The following is an 18,237-nucleotide window of genomic DNA, read 5'->3' as shown; positions in this document are numbered from 1 at the left end:
GTAGTCAGCTGTCAATTGTCTGATAGGTTTGTAGATTACCTGGGGTAAAAAAAAGTAGTACATTTGTGAAAAAAGTTGAAATTACCATAAATCTGGAGAATCAGCCCCGTTTTTCAAGGCATGCATTTTTTGGAGCTGCACGGAAGCCACCTTATATGTCTTCTTTAGTATGACACTGTCTTGTTCTTCCCTGAGTAGTGAATTGAATGCCTCTCACTCTTTGTGAAAAGCCCTCTGGAGCAAAACAGTAGCCATAAAGGTAAGATAGGGGTCCAGGAAGCAGGTTTTGGATTTTCCCCTCCTTAGAGCCAGGACTGGAAAAATGGAGTCATTATTTGAGGACTGGAAGGAAAAGGAGGGAGCAAGTGCTAGGACTGTTGTCGCTGCCCATCCTGGTGGGTGGTTTTAATATTTTCAGACAGCAAACTCAGGTAAAAAAAAAAAAAACAGAAATTCATTTCAACAATTGGAAAACTTTTATTGTCTTCATCAAGTACTGTCCATCTTGATTCACATTTATAAACCATCATACTTTTTTCTTTGCCTATGGGTGATGTCTTTACGGTACATGTGTATCTAGAAGTTTATTATTATTATTATTATTATTATACTTTAAGTTCTGGGATACATGTGCAGAATGTGCAAGTTTGTTACACAGGTATACACGTGCCATGGTGGTTTGCTGCACACATCAACCTGTCATCTACATTAGGTATTTCTCCTAATGGTATCCCTCCCCAGCCCCTCAACCCCCTGACAGGCCCTGGTGTGTGATGTTCCCTGCCCTGTGTCCATGTGTTCTCATTGTTCAGCTCCCACTTATGAGTGAGAACATGCGGTGTTTGGTTTTCTGTTCCTGTATTAGTTTGCTGGGAATGATGGTTTCCAGCTTCATCCATGTCCCTGCAGAGGACATGAACTCACCCTTTTTTATGGCTGCATAGTATTCCATGGTGTATATGTGCCACATTTTCTTTATCCAGTCTATCATTGATGGGCATTTGGGTTGTTTCCAAGTCTTTGCTATTGTGAATAGTGCTGCAGTAAACATACATGTGTCTTTATAGTAGAATGATTTATAATCCTTTGGGTGTATACCCAGTAATGGGATTGCTGGGTCAAATGGTGTTTCTGGTTCTAGATCCTTGAGGAATCTCCACACTGTCTTCCACAATGGTTGAACTAATTTACACTCCCACCAACGGTGTAAAAGTGTTCCTATTTCTCCACATCCTCTTCAGCATCTATTGTTTCCTGACTTTTTAATGATCGCCATTCTAACTGGCATGAGATGGTATTCTCATTGTGGTTTTGATTTGCATTTCTCTAATGACGAGTGATGATGAGCTTTTTTTCATATGTTTGTTGGCTGCATAAATGTCTTCTTTTGAGAAGTGTCTCTTCATATCCTTTGCCCACTTTTTGATGGGGTTGTTTTTTTCTCGTAAATTTGTTTAAGTTCCTTGTAGATTCTGGATATTAGCCCTTTGTCAAGTGGATAGATTGCAAAAATTTACTCCCATTCTGTAGATTGCCTGTTCACTCTGATGATAGTTTCTTTTGCTGTGCAGAAGTTCTTTAGTTTAATTAGATCTCATTTGTCAATTTTGGCTTTTGTTGCCATTGCTTTTGGTATTTTAGTCATGAAGACCTTGCCCATGCCTATGTCCTGAATGGTATTGCCTGGGTTTTCTTCTAGGGTTTTTATGGTTTTAGGTCTTATGTTTAAGTATTTAATGCATCTTGAGTTAATTTTTGTATAAGGTGTGAGGAAGGGGTCCTTCAGTTTTCTGTATATGGCTAGCCAGTTTTCCCAACAAAATTTATTAAATAGGGGATCCTTTTCCCATTGCTTGTTTTTGTCAGGTTTGTCCAAGATCAGATGGTTGTAGATGGGTGGCATTATTTTTGAGCCCTCTGTTCTGTTCCTTTAGCCTATATATCTGTTTTGGTACCAGTACCATGCCGTTTTGGTTATTGTAGCCTTGTAGTATGTAGTTTGAAGTCAGGTAGCGTGATGCCTTCAGCTTTGTTCTTTTTGCTTAGAATTATCTTAGCAATACGGACTTATTTTGGTTCCATTAAAGTAGTTTTTTCTAATTCTGTGAAGGAAGTCAATGGTAGCTTAATGGGGATGGCATTGAATCTATAAATTACTTCGGGCAGTATGGCCATTTTCACGATATTTATTCTTCCTATACGTGAGCTTGGAATATGTTTTCATCTGTTTGTGTCCCCTCTTGTTTCCTTGAGCAATAGTTTGTAGTTCTCCTTGAAGAGGTCCTTCACATCCCTTGTAAGTTGGATTCCTGGGTATTTTATTCTCTTTGTAGCAATTGTGAATGGGAGTTCACTCACAATTTGGGTCTCTGTTTATTTGTTATTGGTGTATAGGAATGCTTGTGATTTTTGCACATTGGTTTTGTATCTTGAGACTTTGCTGAAGTTGCTTATCAGCTTAAGGAGATTTTGGGCTGAGACGATGGGGTTTTCGAAATACACAATCATGTCATCTGCAAACAGGGACAATTTGACTTCCTCTCTTCCTATTTGAATACCCCTTATTTCTTTCTCTTACCTGATTGCCTTGGCCAGAAATTCCAGTGCTATGTTGAATAGGAATGATGAGAGAGGGCATCTTTGACTTGTGCCAGTTTTCAAAGGGAATGCTTCCAGCTTTTGCCCATTCAGTATGATACTGGCTGTGTGTTTGTCATAAATAGCTCTTACTATTTTGAGATACGTCCCATCAATACCTAGTTTATTGAGAGTTTTTAGCACGAAGGGCTGTTGAATTTTGTCAAAGGCCTTTTCTGCATCTTTTGAGATAATCATGTGTTTTTTGTCATTGGTTCTGTTTATGTGATGGATTAAGTTTATTGATTTGTGTATGTCAAACTAGCCTTGCATCCCAGGGATGAAGCTGACTTGATTGTGGTGGATAAGCTTTTTGATGTGTTGCTGAATTTGGCTTGCCAGTACTTTATTGAGGATTTTCGCATTAATGTTCATCAGGGAATTGGCCTGAAATTTTCTTTTTTTATTGTGTCTCTGCCAGGTTTTGGTATCAGGATGATGCTGGCCTCATAAACTGAGTTAGGGAGGAGTCCCTTTTTTTCTATTGTTTGGAATAGTTTCAGAAGGAATGGTACCAGCTTCTCTTTGTACCTCTGGTGGAATTCAGCTGTGAGTCTCTCTGGTCCTGGGCTTTTTTTGGTTGGTAGGTGGTTAATTACTGCCTCAATTTCAGAACTTGTTATTGGTCTATTCAGGGATTCAGCTTCTTCCTGGTTTAGTCTTGAGAGGGTGTATGTGTCCAGGAATTTATCCATTTCTTCTAGATTTTCTAGTTTATTTGTGTAGAGGTGTTTATAGTATTCTCTGAAGGTAGCTTGTATTTCTGTGGGATCAGTGGTGATATCCTTTATCATTTTTTATTATGTGTATTTGATTCTTCTCTCTTTTCTTCTTTGTCTGGCTAGTGGTCTGTTTTGTTAATCTTTTCCAAAAACCAGCTCCTGGATTCACTGATTTTTTTTTGAAGGATTTTTCGTGTGTCTATCTCCTTCAGTTCTGCTCTGCTCTCAGTTATTTCTCGTCTTCTGCTAGCTTTTGAATTTGTTTGCTCTTGCTTCTCTAGTTCTTTTAATTGTGATGTTAGGGTATCTATTTTAGATCTTTCCCGCTTTCTCCTGTGGGCAGTTTAGTGCTATAAATTTCCCTCTAAACACTGCTTTAGCTGTGTCCCAGAGATTCTGATATGTTGTGTCTTTGTTCTATTGGTTTCAAATAACTTACTCATTTCTGCCTTCATTTCATTATTTACCCAGTGGTCATTCAGGAGCAGGTTGTTCAGTTTCCATGTAGTTGTGCAGTTTTGAGTGAGTTTCTTAATCCTGAGTTCTAATTTTATTGCACTGTGATCTGAGAGACAGTTTATTATAATTTCTGTTCTTTTGCATTTGCTGAGGAGTGTTTTACTTCCAATTATGTGGTCAATTTTAAAATAAGTGTGATGTGGATCTGAGAAGAAGGTATATTCTGTTGATTTGGGGTGGAGAGTTCTGTAGATGTCTATTAGGTCCACTTGGTTCAGAGCTGAGTTCAAGTCCTGAATATCCTTGTTAATATTCTGTCTCATTGATCTGTCTCATATGACAGTGGGGTGTTAAAGTCTCCCACTATTATTGTGTGGGAGTTTAAGTCTCTTTGTAGGTCTCTAAGAACTTGCTTTATGAATCTGGGTGCCCCCGTATTGGGTGCATATATATTTAGGACAGTTAGCTCTTCTTGTTGCATTGATCCCTTTACCATTATGTGATGCCCTTCTTTGTCTTTTTTGATCTTTGTTGGTTTAAAATCTGTTGTATCAGAGACTAGGATTGCAACCCCTGCTGTTTTTTTTTTTTTTTTTTTTTTTTTACTTTCCATTTGCTTGGTAAATATTCCTTCATCCATTTATTTTGAGCCTATGTGTGTTTTTGCACATGAGATGGGTCTCCTGAACGCAGCACACTGATGGGTCTTGACTCTTTATCCAGTTTGCCAGTCTGTGTCTTTTAATTGTGGCATTTAGCCCATTTACATTTAAGGTTAATATTTTTATGTGTGAATTTGATCCTATCATTATGATGCTAGCTGGTTATTTTGCCCATTAGTTGATGGCGTTTCTTCATTGTGTCGATGGTCTTTACAAGTTGGTATTTTTTTGCAGTGGCCGGTACCGGGTTTTCCTTTCCATATTTAGTACTTCCTTCAGGAGCTCTTGTAAGGCAGGCCTGGTGGTGACAGAATCTCTCAGCATCTGCCTATCTGCAAAGAATTTTTTTTCTCCTTTGCTTATGAAGCTTAGTTTGGCTGGATATGAAATTCTGGGTTGAAATTTCTTTAAGAATGTTGAATATTGGCCTCCACTCTCTTCTGGCTTGTAGGGTTTCTGCAGAGAGATCTGCTGTTAGTCTGATGGGCTTCATTTTGTGTGTCGCCTGACCTTTCTCTCTGGCTGCCCTTAACATTTTTTCCTTCATTTCAACTTTGGTGAATCTGACAATTATGTGTCTTGGGGTTGCTCTTCTCGAGGAGTATCTTTGTGGCATTCTCTGTATTTCCTGAATTTGAATATTGGCCTGTCTTTGTAAGTTAGGGAAGTTCTCCGGGAAAGTATCCTGAAGAGTGTTTTCCAATTTGGTTCCATTCTGCCTGTCACTTTCAGGTACACCATACACCAATTAAACGTAGGTTTGGTCTTTTCACATAGTCCTAAATTTCTTGGAGGCTTTGTTTTTTCCTTTTCATTCTTTTTTCTCTAACCTTGTCTTCATGCTTTATGTCATTAAGTTGATCTTTAGTCTCTGATATTCTTTCTTCTGCTTGATCGATTCGGCTGTTGATACTTCTGTATGCTTCACGAAGTTCTCATGATGTGTTTTTCAGCTCCATCAGGTCATTTATGTCATTCTAGTTAGGAGTTCCTCTAACCTTGTTTCAAGGTTCTTAGCTTCCTTGCATTGTGTTAAAAAATGCTTGTGTCAATTTGTCAAACTAATTCTCCGTCCAGTTTTGTTCCCTTGCTAGAGAGGAGTTGTGATCCTTTCAAGGTTTTTGGAATTATCAGCCTTTTTATGCTGGTTTTTCCTTATCTTCATGGATTTATCTACTTTTGGTCTTTGATGTTAGTGACCTTTGGATGGGGTTTTTGTGTGGACGTCCTTTTTGTTGATGTTGATGCCATTCCTTTCTGTTTGTTAGTTTTCCTTCTAACAGTCAGGCCCCTCTGCTGGTTTGCTGGAGGTCCATTCCAGACCCTGTTTGCCTGGGTACCACCAGTGGAGGTTTTAGAGCAGCAAATATTGCTGCCTGATCCTTCGTCTGGAAGCTTCGTCCCAGAGGGGCACCCGCCAGATGCCAGCCGGAGCTCTCCTGTATGAGGTGTCTGTCGACCCCTGCTTGGAGGTGTCTCCCTGTCAGGAGGCACGGGGGTCAGGGACCCACTTGAGGAGGCAGTCGGTCCCTTAGCAGAGCTCGAGTGCTGTGCTGGGAGACCCGCTGCTCTCTTCAGAGCCGGCAGGCAGGAACTTTTAAGTTGTCTGAAGCCATGCCCACAGCTGCCCCTTCCCCCAGGTGCTCTGTCTCAGGGAGATGAGAGTTTGATCTATAAGCCCCTGACTGGGGCTGCTGCCTTTCTTTCAGAGATGCCCTGCCCAGAGAGGAGGAGTCTAGAGGGGCAGTCGGCTACAGTGGCTTTGCGGAGCTGTGGTGGGCTCTGCCCAGTCCGCACATCCCTGAGGCTTTGTTTACACTGTGAGGGGAGAACCAGCTACTCAAGCCTCAGTAATGGGGGATGCCCCTCCCCCACCAAGCTCAAGCATCCCAGGACGACTTCAGACTGCCATGCTGGTAGCAAGAATTTCAAGCCAGTGGATCTCAGCTTGCTGGGCTCCTTGGGGGTGGGATCGCCTGAGCTAGACCACTTGGCCCTCTGGCTTCAGCCCCCTTTCCAGGGGAGTGAACGGTTCTGTCTTGCTGGTGTTCCAGGAGGCACTGGTGTATGAAAAAACTCCTGCAGCTAGCTTGGTGTCTGCCCAAAAGGCCATCTAGTTTTGTGCTTAAAACCCAGGACCCTGGTGGTGTAGGCACCCAAGGGAATCTTCTGGTCTGCAGGTTGCGAAGACTGTGGGAAAAGCGTAGTATGTGGGCTGGAACGCACCATTCCTCGTGGGACAGTCCCTCATGGCTTCCCTTGGCTGGGGAGGGAGTTCCCCAACCCCTTGTGCTTCTTGGGTGAGGCAACACCCCACCTGGCTTCTGCTTGCCCTCCGTGGGATGCACCCACTGTCTAACCAATCCCGGTGAGTCGACCCGGGTACCCCAGTTGGAAATGCAGAAATCACCTGCCTTCTGCATTGATCCCACTGGGAGCTGCAGACCGGAGCTATTCCTATTTGGCCATCTTGCCAGCTTGTGGAAGATTTGAAAACTATTTTTTAATTGTGGAAAGTAACATATTGAAAAGCATATAAACATGATTTATACTTTGGTGAGTTATTAAAATGTGAATACATAGTCATTGCCACACAGGTCAGGAAGTAGAATATTGCCAGCATCTTGGTGCCATTCACGCACACCTTCCCAATAGCACATCTTCCTTTCCTCTAAAGCAGGGGTCCCCAAGCCCCAGGCCACAGATGGGTACCAGGCTGTACAGCAGGAGGTAAGTAGTAGGCCAGTGAGCGTGCCTGGCTGAGCTCCGCTCCCCGTCAGATCAGTGGCGGCGTTCAAGTCTCACAGGGGCGTGAATCCTTGTGTGCACGGCACGTGCAGGATCTAGATTGCATGCTCCATGTCAGTGGCGGCGTTCGAGTCTCACAGGGGCGTGAATCCTCGTGTGCACGGCACGTGCGGGATCTAGATTACACGCTCCGTGTCAGTGGCGGCGTTCGAGTCTCACAGGCGTGAATCCTCGTGTGCACGGCACGTGCGGGATCTAGATTGCACGCTCCGTGTCAGTGGCGGCGTTCGAGTCTCACGGGCGTGAATCCTCGTGTGCACGGCACGTGCGGGATCTAGATTGCACGCTCCGTGTCAGTGGCAGCGTTCGATTCTTACGGGGGTGTGAATCCTTGTGTGCACTGCGCGTGCGGGTCTAGATTACACGCTCCATGTCAGTGGCGGCGTTCGAGTCTCACAGGCGTGAATCCTCGTGTGCACTGCACGTGCGGGTCTAGATTGCACGCTCCATGTGAGAGTGTGACTAATGCCTGAGGGTCTGAGGTGGAACAGCTTCTCATCCCAAAAACACATCCCTGCCCTCCCTGCCCCTGCCCTGGTCCGTGAACAAATTGTCTTCCACAGTGGGAGATGGGTGCATCTCATATCCCAGAATCTCGCAAGTCACCGCTAAAGAACTTACCATGTAACCAAATACCACCTGTTCCCCAAAAACCTATGGGAATAAAAAATTTTTTAAAAGAGAAATATATGAAGCAGTAATTACTGAGAATATTCCAAGTTAATGTCAGATGGCATACCACAAATACAGGAAGCCTTCTTATTTTGAACGAAGCCAGAAGAAAAATGCACCTTACCTGTAGAGAGGCAGAACATTCAGCTTCTCCTCAGAAACCATGTAAGGAAGAAGAGAGGGGAGTGAAAGATTTAAAAATACTGGTTTAAACTGTTGAGAGAAACACCTTACCTTATTAAGAACATGTACTCAGATACCTCTAGGGATCTAGACTAAGAGAGCCTTTGGATGACTGAGTTCCACCTGTCAAGACTTAGCTTCCCAGCAGGGTTGGATTTGCCCAACAGGTGTGATCATCCCACATGTGGCTGATGGCACAAGGTGCTCTGATTAACCAGATGCTGGCAGCAGCTGCCACCCCACTCCCTGGTCATCACAACCACAGTACCATGTTTTCACCCCCCAGCCCCAGAGGCTGTGGAGCAGCATATTGAGGATTTACTGCACTGCATGATTCCTAAAGCTGTTTCCATTTAAAACAATCAGATACATTTCTATTGCTGAGCAAAGGTTGTTTGCCTTTTTTTGTTGAGACAGTCTGGCTCCCTCACACAGGCTGGAGTGTGGAGTGCAGTGGTGTTATCCTGGCTCACAGAGGCCTTGAACTCCTGGCTCCAAGCGATCCTCCTGCTTCAGCCTCTAGAGTAGCTAGGACTGTAGGCACCTGCCATCATCCATGGCTAATTTAAAAAAATTTCTTTTTTATAGGGATGGGGTCTTGGTTTGTTGCCCAGGCTAGTCTCAAACTCCTGGCCTCAAGTGATGCTCCTGTCACTGCCTGCCAAAGTGCTGGGATTACAGGCATGAGCCACTGTTCCAGGCCTGCAATTTTATTTGAATAAAATGTTTGTCTCTTTTATCAAAAAGTTCTTCGTTTTACTGGGTTCCCAAATATCGAAACTGATCTGCATGTAGTAACATATGAAATATGTAAGAAATCCATCAGTTTGTTTCTGCAGTTTCTCTTTCTTTCTTTCTTTCTCTCTTTCTTTCTTTCTTTCTTTCTTTCTTTCTTTCTTTCTTTCTTTCTTTCTTTCTTTCTTTCTTTCTTTCCTTCCTTCCTTCCTTCCTTCCTTCCTTCTTCCTTCCTTCCTTCCTTCCTTCCTTCCTTCCTTTTTCTTTTTCTTTCTTTCTCTTTCTTTTCTTTCCTTTCTTTCTTTTCTTTCTTTTTCTTTCTTTTTTCTTTCTTTCTTTCCTCCTTCCTTTCCTTTCCTTTCCTTTCCTTTTTCCTTTCCTTTCCTTTCCTTTTTCCTTTTTTTTTTCCTTTCCTTTTTCCTTTCCTCTTTCCTTTCCTTTCCTTTCTTCTCACTCTGTCTCCCAGGCTGGAGTGCAATGGTGCAATCTTGGCTCATTGCAACCTCCGCCTCCTGGGTTCAGGTGTTTCTCCTGCCTCTGCCTCCCAAGTGGCTGGGATTACAGGCTCCTGCCACCACGCGCAGCTAATTTTTGTTATTTTCAGTAGAGACGGGGTTTCACCATGTCGGCCAGGCTGGTCTCAAAACTCTTGACCTCAGGGATCCACCCACCTCGGCCTCCCAAAGTGCTGGGATTACAGGTGTGAGCCACCACGCCCCGCCTCTTCAGTTTATTTCTTTAAGGACGCAAACTTCAGAGCCAGACCCTGGATTCATATTCCACAATCATAGCTCTGCTGTTTACTAGCAGTTATTTCCTTTCAGTTTTTTACATAATCTTACTTTGAGCAATTATGTAATCTCTTGGTGCCTCTGTAAAATGGAGATGATAATAGTACCCATTTGACAGTGTTGCTGTAATGATTAAATCAGTATGAATAAAGCATTTAATATACTGCCAAGAGCATCGTATAAATGTATCCAAGTATAAACTATTATTATATTTATAAAATGAGATATTACTAATTAAATTTCACACAGGCAACATAAAAATACTTTAAATTTTTTTGGGTGGGGAATTACCTTTTAAAAATTAAATTACTGGCTGGGCAGAGTGACTCATGCCTGTAATCCCAGCACTTTGGGAGGCTGAGGCAGGCGGATCACTTGAGGTCAGGAGGTCGAGACCAGCCTAGCCAACATGGTGAAACCCTGTCTCTACTAAAAATACAAAAATTAGTCGGGCGTGGTTGTATGTGCCTGTAATCCCAGCTATTTGGGAGGCTGAAGCAGGAGAATCACTTGAACCCAGGAGGTGGAGGTTACAGTGAGCCAACAGCGCACCACTGCACTCCAGCCTGGGAGATAGAGTGTGATTTTGTCTAGAAAAATAATAACACGAAAAAAAATTAAATTACTTCATCTGGAGAAGCATTTTGCTGTGGCATTTAACTTAGAACTGTACTGTGAGGAGTACCAGTGAATTATTCATTCCTTAATTCCGTATTTTTTGAGTGTTTGCCAGGCGTATGCTGCATTCTAGGAAGACAGGGAATTTACACAGCAGTAGAGGAAGCGGTAACTAAGGGAACAAATAAAGCCCAGGATGATTATCCGGAATCAGCAGAAAGGCCCAGGAGGATTTGTGGTGTGCATGAAGCAGATGAGAGGCCTGGGCTGGACCGTGGTGACCGGGGAGAGGGAGCGCAGATGAGAGGCCTGGGCTGGACCGTGGTGACCGTGGTGACCGGGGAGAGGAGCGCAGATGAGAGGCCTGGGCTGGACCGTGGTGACCGGGGAGAGGGAGCGCAGATGAGAGGCCTGGGCTGGACCGTGGTGACCGGGGAGAGGGAGCACAGATGAGAGGCCTGGGCTGGACCGTGGTGACCGGGGAGAGGGAGCGCAGATGAGAGGCCTGGGCTGGACCGTGGTGACCGGGGAGAGGGAGCGCAGATGAGAGGCCTGGGCTGGACCGTGGTGACCGGGGAGAGGAGCACAGATGAGAGGCCTGGGCTGGACCGTGGTGACCGTGGTGACCGGGGAGAGGGGCACGGGCTGTCGGAGAGGGTGCTGGAGCCATGTTTTGCAGGGTCAGGACTCCAAGCAGCTGGGAGTATCTACGGGGAGTTTAAATTTCTTTTCAAGGAAGCTGTGACGAGAGGTTTTACCCCGGGGAGTGTGCTGGTCTCACTGACATTTGCTGAAGTTTTTTCTGTCTGCTGCATCGAGAGTGAATTGGAGAGGGGCGGCCCAGCCTGGCAGTAGCTGGTGCAGCCCTCCAGGGCTAGGCGGAGGGCGGCAGCGAGGCGGGAGGAAGCGCACGCAGTCAAGCCAGATCACACACATTTATTTTGGCGGTAGACTTGACAGGTGGTGTTGATGGCTTGGATGAGGAAGACAATGAGGAGGCACGGACGTTACCTAGATTTTTGGCTAAGTACCATTTTGACAATATGCATGTATTCGCTCTATTATTAAACTTCCTTTTCATTTTGACATGATCCTTCTCAAAACTGTAAACGTTCTAGTATGTGTGCTGCCCAAGTGAACATGAAAACCGCACATTTTTTAGGTATTTTTAAACTTTCCCAATCTAGATTTTTTTGCACTGCAGCCAAATTGTACAGTCGTTTCAGATTTCTTCTTGTTTTCTTGTTTAGTACTGGAACCGCCTTTGTTGATATTTTGGGTATTTAATTGGGAGCATTTTACCTGTTAATTATGGCTGTTGAGGATTTAAACTCACTTTATTTACCACCAGTCTTTTGAAGTTAGATTGCCGAGTATCCTGCCTGCCCCGGGGAGTGTCAGAGCCTGTGAAGGCCTGCAGCTTTGAGAGGCAGCCTTCCCTCCTCTGCGATTCCTGCTTCCGGCTTCTGTGGGCGATGAAGGGGTGTGGGATGGGAGGGGCACCTGGAGCTGCTGAGCCAGCTCCGCCTGAGGCTCACTGTGCAACTTCATTGTTCTTTTCAGCATGGCCTTCAGGGGTAGGAAGTCAGGCTTATGAGATGTTATCTGCTGTGGCTTAGGACTGGTATACCTCCTCAGTAAGTGGAATTTATTATTACTTTACTAAAATATGGCTTCTTCGTGTGAATGAAGTGAGATCAAGCATATAAAGCAATCTGCAAAGATTGCTTAAATTGTTGCATGTGTAATCAATTATTTTACTTTTTTCTAAGAAATGAAGAGAAACTGGGGAAAAAAATTCGTTAGACAGTAATGCATAGAGATTTTTTACACCTAAATGAGAAGCCAGAAATTCATATAAAACATAAGAACTTCAAAAAGATTTCTTAGGCACAGAGTATTATTAAACACTCATGGATGTTTTTGATTTCCTATTACATTAAAATACTCAAATCAACTTCATATTCAGAACATTTAAAAATAGCTCAATCTTAAAAAGAAGATAAAAAGTATTATCAGCTGTGCTTTTTGTGCATAATTAGCATGTTGTGCCTGTGGAGGTATAATGACTTCTAGCCTAATGATAGTATCATGATTAAAAGTTCAGATGGTAAAAAGTGGAGCTCCAGCTGGGTGACACATTTGATAACAGTTCAAAGATGACTCCAGCATAGAAGCCGTGCTGTTTTAGTTCTTCGTAATCCCCCCTTCACCCATCAGTGAGTCGTGAAGGCTCTGATAAAAGAGCCTTTTAGAAATGCTTCCATTTGTTCCCTTTCTTACAGATTTAATGTGTGCCCAGCATTCCCTTCAGTGCTGGACAGGCTGCTGCGAAGGGACATCACCTTTTCCCTTTTTCCAAGATGGCTCAAGATTCAGTAGATCTTTCTTGTGATTATCAGTTTTGGATGCAGAAGCTTTCTGTGTGGGATCAGGCTTCCACTTTGGAAACCCAGCAAGACACCTGTGTTCACCTGGCTCGGTTCCAGGAGTTCCTGAGGAAGATGTATGAAGCCTTGAAAGAGATGGTAAGTAGTGGACCAAAATAATGAAATTATTTTCTGACTTCAGAGACTCTGCCAGATTTCACCAAGACAGAATGCCACCCGGAGTCAGGACTGGTGGCATTGAGTGAAGTGCCAATGGATTAGGAAGACGGATTACTCAAGAGCTGGTTTCCTGGTCTCCGATTTATTATATTATTATAATTTCTTCTTGAGTAGCTGTATTGTTACATGAGTCTTCCTGACCAAGCAAGTTGTTTTTAAATAATCAAGATTTCATGCTTGTTGTCAAGTAGTAAATGGGATTCTTTTAAAGGCCTTCGTGTCCCTTGAATCTTGGAGAATTTGCTACTGCTTAACCTTTCCTCAACCCTCTTCTCAAGTGGGCTGTCCTAAGAGATGATAAATATTATGATCTCTTCTTATAAATGTAATACTTTTTATAAATATTAAGATTTTGAGTATCTTTACTATTATATAATTTATTGTTTTCAAAATTTACTGTATTTTCATTTTGATGTCGTTTTATTATGATAGATATTTTTATGATTTAGCACATGTTTATATATTATGAGCTAGTATTTTGTATTTGATTTCAAAATTAAAAGCAAAATTGTCACTTAACAAAGTGTTCTTGTATTAAGCTTTTCTTCCTGGAATCAAAGAGTAAGTAGGAAATTTGAAGAATAATTTGTATTGATAGTATAAGTTCATACGTCTTTAGAAACTATAAGGAAAGATACAGTCTGTGTGAACAACCAACGCTAATTTTTAAAAATTTTTTTAATGAGACATATGGAACTTGATCTTTCTGTGGTCCCGAAATGTCTGGGACCAGCCTTGACGCTGGGACACGTGTGGGACGTGCTGCCACAGGAGCGGAAAGTGCCCGTCGTGTCAGCTTGCTTGCACCGTATCCTAGTTTGCTTTTATTTCTGAGCTTTTATGAAAGGTAACAAGTGGAAAAAGGTCCAGTCGTACAATAGCATGCATGTGTGTTTTTAAATCTATTTGGTTGATCCTTTTTCTGTTTCAGGGTTTAGATTGTTACAGCCTAAGTATGATGTCATTTGCCATACAGTTATCAAAATAGTAATAAACAGAGATATATACATTTATGCTTTGGCTGCTTTTATTTCTTTTTACAAGTTCCAGATTCTCGTCCCTTTAAACCTTCTTCTTTGAAATAGTCTTACTGGAACTGAATTCGTAACCTCTCTTATGTTAGAATGAAAAACCAGGATAAAGATATGGGATTATATAGTTATTAATCACCAATAATGTGTTTTCAATTCTTAAGCAGTCTTTGTTATTTTTAAATAAATAAGCCTTTATTGGCTATTAAATATGAGTAGAATTAATTTTGCAACACAATTGATTTTATCTATGTCGTACATCTTAGTTTAGTGACCTCGTTTAAGGATGGAGTAAGGTGGTTGGTTGCTTTTTAAACTTTATTTGAATTACTTAACTAAAGATCTTCTCTCATCCTTTTTTGCTTACTTTTAAAAATGGTATATTAAACAAGAAGCATTCAAGCTCCCTCAACCTGTAATGTCAGTTCAGTCTTTCTGAGTTGCATAATGCGTTTACTGACCAAAATTTATTTTTCTTTCACAGGATTCTAATACAATCTTTGAAAGATTCCCCACAATTGATCAACTGTTGGCAAAAGCTTGTTGGAATCCTTTTATTTTAGCATACGGTAAGAATCCAAAACGTGTCCTCTCAAAATACAGTCTTTGCATTGTTTCACAGAGGCTTACATTATGAACCTTTCTCCTTTTTTTTTTTTTATGGAACAACTTATCATATGTATTCATTGTTTCATTACAAAGATGGCTTCCTACACTGTTGTCCAGGTATGTGTGTGTAGGTTTGTATGGAAACACACACACGCATGCACGCACCCATGTAGGTCTTCAGGAAAATAGAGCTCTTTGTATTAGAGGACAGCACCTCCTAGATGATTTAAATTTCTATTTTTGCCTGTAATCACTTTCATAACTTCATTTTAAATTCAATATAAAATAGCTATACTAATGATACCGAGTTAATTTTGTTTCACGGTTTCATAACTCACACGCTGTTTCCGTGTTGTAAAGTCATTCTTGAGAGTCTGAATCCTGCCATGACTTTGCCTTTGACGTCGGCCGCTGTGACTTTATTTAAGGGTGCCATTTTGGTTTTATCCAAGGTGGAGATGAATATGGGGGCACTTTGGGGAGGTATTCCTTCATCGAGCTCCTGTCTGCTGTCCATCTCATTTCTTGTTTCATCTTCCACAGCTGTACTTCATGGTGGTAGCCGGGTGCTGTTACTAACAGTGCCTGAAGGCACTTTGTGGCAGGATTCCTTTCACACTCATTCTCCTTTGAAATAGCCTTACGGTGCTGAGGTAGGAGCTGCTGGGAGTGTCCATGGCCTCCAGCGTCTCCCTGTGATCCACTTACTTCACTGTCTGAGGTAGGAGCTGCTGGGAGTGTCCATGGCCTCCAGCGTCTCCCTGTGATCCACTTACTTCACTGTCTGAGGTAGGAGCTGCTGGGAGTGTCCATGGCCTCCAGCGTCTCCCTGTGATCCACTTACTTCACTGTCTGAGGTAGGAGCTGCTGGGAGTGTCCATGGCCTCCAGCGTCTCCCTGTGATCCACTTACTTCACTGTCCGATGCCCTGGAAGACAGCATGACTCTCAAGAGCAGGAACCGTGGTTTTAGTTCTTTGTCATCCTAGGGCCTCCCAAGGAGCATGGCTGGGGTTTGCTTTAGATTGACTGTATTATTAGCTAATGTAATATTTGCTTTTAAGATTTTTTAAAGTCAAAGACTAATTGCATAATGTAATGACATTAGAACCCAAAATAAAATGAATATTCCCCTTTGATGTTGTAAAGAATCCTATAGTTTCCCATTTCTAGGCTGTCATCATTATTATTGGAAGAGATGGGAAAGGAACAACATGCGTGTTTAGCCCTGTGAGCAGGCGTGCATGGACGCCCACACACTCAGCCTCCCTCATTCTGCCCCACCCTCGTATGTCCATCCTCCTTGCCACTTACACCTCTTTCCCGAACCCCTAAACTTCTTCAAGTTCTTGATTCAAATGGCAAAACTAGTGAGGCAGCAATGTGTTTGCCCATCAGGGCCACGCTTAGCTGTCCTTGGTTTATCTATTGCAGTTAGGTCAATGTTTCTCAAACGTCTTTACCAGAAATACATTATGTATATGTGTATGTGTGTGTATGCATATGGATATACACACATACAGACACACACAGTGAAACACATCTCATGAAAGAATACATACAATAGCACCCCCATTTGACTTTCTGCAGTTTCAGTTACAGTATAGTACAGTAAGATATTTTGAGAGAAATGGAGAGATCACATTTAGGTAACTTTTTTTTTTTTTTTTTTTTTTTTGAGAGACAGTTTAGCTCTTGTCACCCAGGCTGGAGTGCAGTGGCGCCATCTTGGCTCACTGCAACCTCCGCCTCCTGGGTTCAAGCAATTCTCCTGCCTTAGCCTCCCAAGTAGCTGGGATTACAGGCGCCTGCCACCACACCCAGCTGATTTTTGCATTTTTAATAGAGATGGGGTTTCACCATGTTGGCCAGGCTGGTCTTGAACTTCTGACCTCAGACGATTCGCCTGCCTCGGCCTCCTAAAGTGTTGGGATTACAGGTGTGAGCCACCGCGCCTGGCCTAAGGGTTTAACAAGGACAACAATATGATAAATCAATGGTAACAATACAGTGTAGTACATAACTTTTATTACGCTATGTAGTTTCAGTTGATTTATTGTATTGTCCTTGTTAATCCCTTACTGTGCCTAGTTTATAAGTTAAACTTTATCATAGGTATGTGTGTATAGGAAAAAAAACACTGTATTTAAGGTTTGGTACTGTTCTCAGTTTCAGACATCCCCTGAGGGTCTTGGAACGTTTTGGGGGACTACTGTCTTATTATTCTGTGCAGTCCATATTCACTATGCTGTTCATAGCGAGTGGTGTTCATGGCCCGATACTGATTTCATAACCCTTGATGCTTCTTGACCAAAAGTTTGAAGAACATTGATCTAGGCCAATATTGATGGCAGGAAAAAGGAAAAGAAATTGTTGAATGACCTTCGTTTAAAAGCAGTACCCATTGTTAGGGGCTTCATGGATTTATTAACTGCTTTTTAGAAGGAAAGAAATTCTACGTCCTTTTGACGTACATGGTGGATGTAATACGTCCTCAAGTCAGAAATGTGAAAAACACGGGGAGGTTTATGTTGTAGTGTGAGAGGCATTGCTCACTTTGAGCTGGCCACTGTTCTCTGTGGACTACATAATGGACCTAATTATTTCTTGATGACAGTGTTGCAGGGTAGATAATTATGGATTAGAGTCAGTGAGTCGCTTTCCCTAGAATACAACACTAAGAAGAGCCAGAACCCCACTCCTCATGTGACTTTAAAGTCCACCTTGCTGTAATGTTCTGTCCCTGTTGGATGACATCTTGTGATTGCAGTGTGCCAGTCTTGGCATTCCCACTAGCCAGCTTCACTTGCACATACGTATTCATTCAGCACGTATTTACCAATTACTATTATTATTATTTTGGAGACGAAGTCTTGCTCTGTTGCCCAGGCTGGAGTGCACTGCCGTGGTCTCGGCTCACTGCAGCCTCCGCCTCCTGGGTTCAAGGGATTCTCCTGCCTCAGCCTCCTGAGTAGCTGGGACTATAGGCATGCACCACCACATCCAGCTAATTTTTTGTATTTTTAGTAGAGACGGTGTTTAGCCAGACTGTGTTAGCCAGGATGGTCTCAATCTCCTGACCTCATGATCCGCCTACCTCGGCCTCCCAAAGTGCTGGGATTACACCACACCCAGCCTATAAAGTGTTTGTGTGTGTGTGCCAGCCCTTAGGAAAACGCGGCTCACCGTCTCTGCCCATTGGGAGCTTCCAGTCAGGGAAAAAGATACTTAAGCAGGTCAGCCTGACTCAATGTAATGATTCTCTGATGGGAGTAGCAGTTGCTGAGAGGAAAGGAGGGTTTCTCAGGAGAGACCCTGCTGGGGCAGACTTGAAGATGTGATTCTCTAAGACAGGGTAACTGAACTTGTGGGGTCTCATATTTCTTCTTTGTAAAAGTAGGAGTTCAGACTGATTTATCCTGGTATCCTTGAACTCGTATCTATGATGTTTCCTTAGCACTTTATCTGCATTACCTTGGCCCCTCCGACAACCAGAAACAAATTCTCCATCCCTTTCTGTCTCAACGCTCGTGTTACCTTTTGAACTGCTCTTAAATTTCAGTTTCCTATTGAGGTGTGCCCTGGCTCTGAGCTCACAGAGGTGGCTGAACAGCACGAAACCCCGTGAGCAGTCAGATGTTGCATGTGTTGCCCCCGTTGTTTCACTGGTTGGGCACTTTCTTCCTGGAAGGGATCTTTTCT

General features: G+C 42.9%; 1 protein-coding gene across 14 annotated transcripts in view; it reads left to right on the top strand.

Annotated features, from left to right (window-relative positions):
* FANCC (FA complementation group C) overlaps window positions 1-18,237 on the top strand; it is a 325,195-nt gene that overhangs the window by 162,580 nt on the left and 144,378 nt on the right. For 11 of the 14 annotated variants that reach the window (XM_073021384.1, XM_073021383.1, XM_037998720.2 and 8 more), the window contains 3 exons: window positions 12,573-12,815; window positions 14,412-14,496; window positions 14,630-14,653. In XM_073021384.1, the coding sequence (XP_072877485.1) occupies window positions 12,651-12,815; window positions 14,412-14,496; window positions 14,630-14,653 (274 nt within the window). In that variant the 5' untranslated portion in view covers window positions 12,573-12,650. Of the gene's footprint in view, window positions 1-10,459; window positions 11,925-12,572; window positions 12,816-14,411; window positions 14,497-14,629; window positions 14,654-18,237 lie in introns of those variants that run through there. The other 3 variants (XM_007969912.3, XM_073021388.1, XM_073021385.1) reach the window with 2 other exon arrangements.

Source organism: Chlorocebus sabaeus, chromosome 12, assembly GCF_047675955.1.
Source record: "Chlorocebus sabaeus isolate Y175 chromosome 12, mChlSab1.0.hap1, whole genome shotgun sequence".
Taxonomy (NCBI): domain Eukaryota; kingdom Metazoa; phylum Chordata; class Mammalia; order Primates; family Cercopithecidae; genus Chlorocebus; species Chlorocebus sabaeus.
Note: the sequence above shows the minus strand (reverse complement) of the source record. Positions and strands in the feature narration are given on the sequence as shown.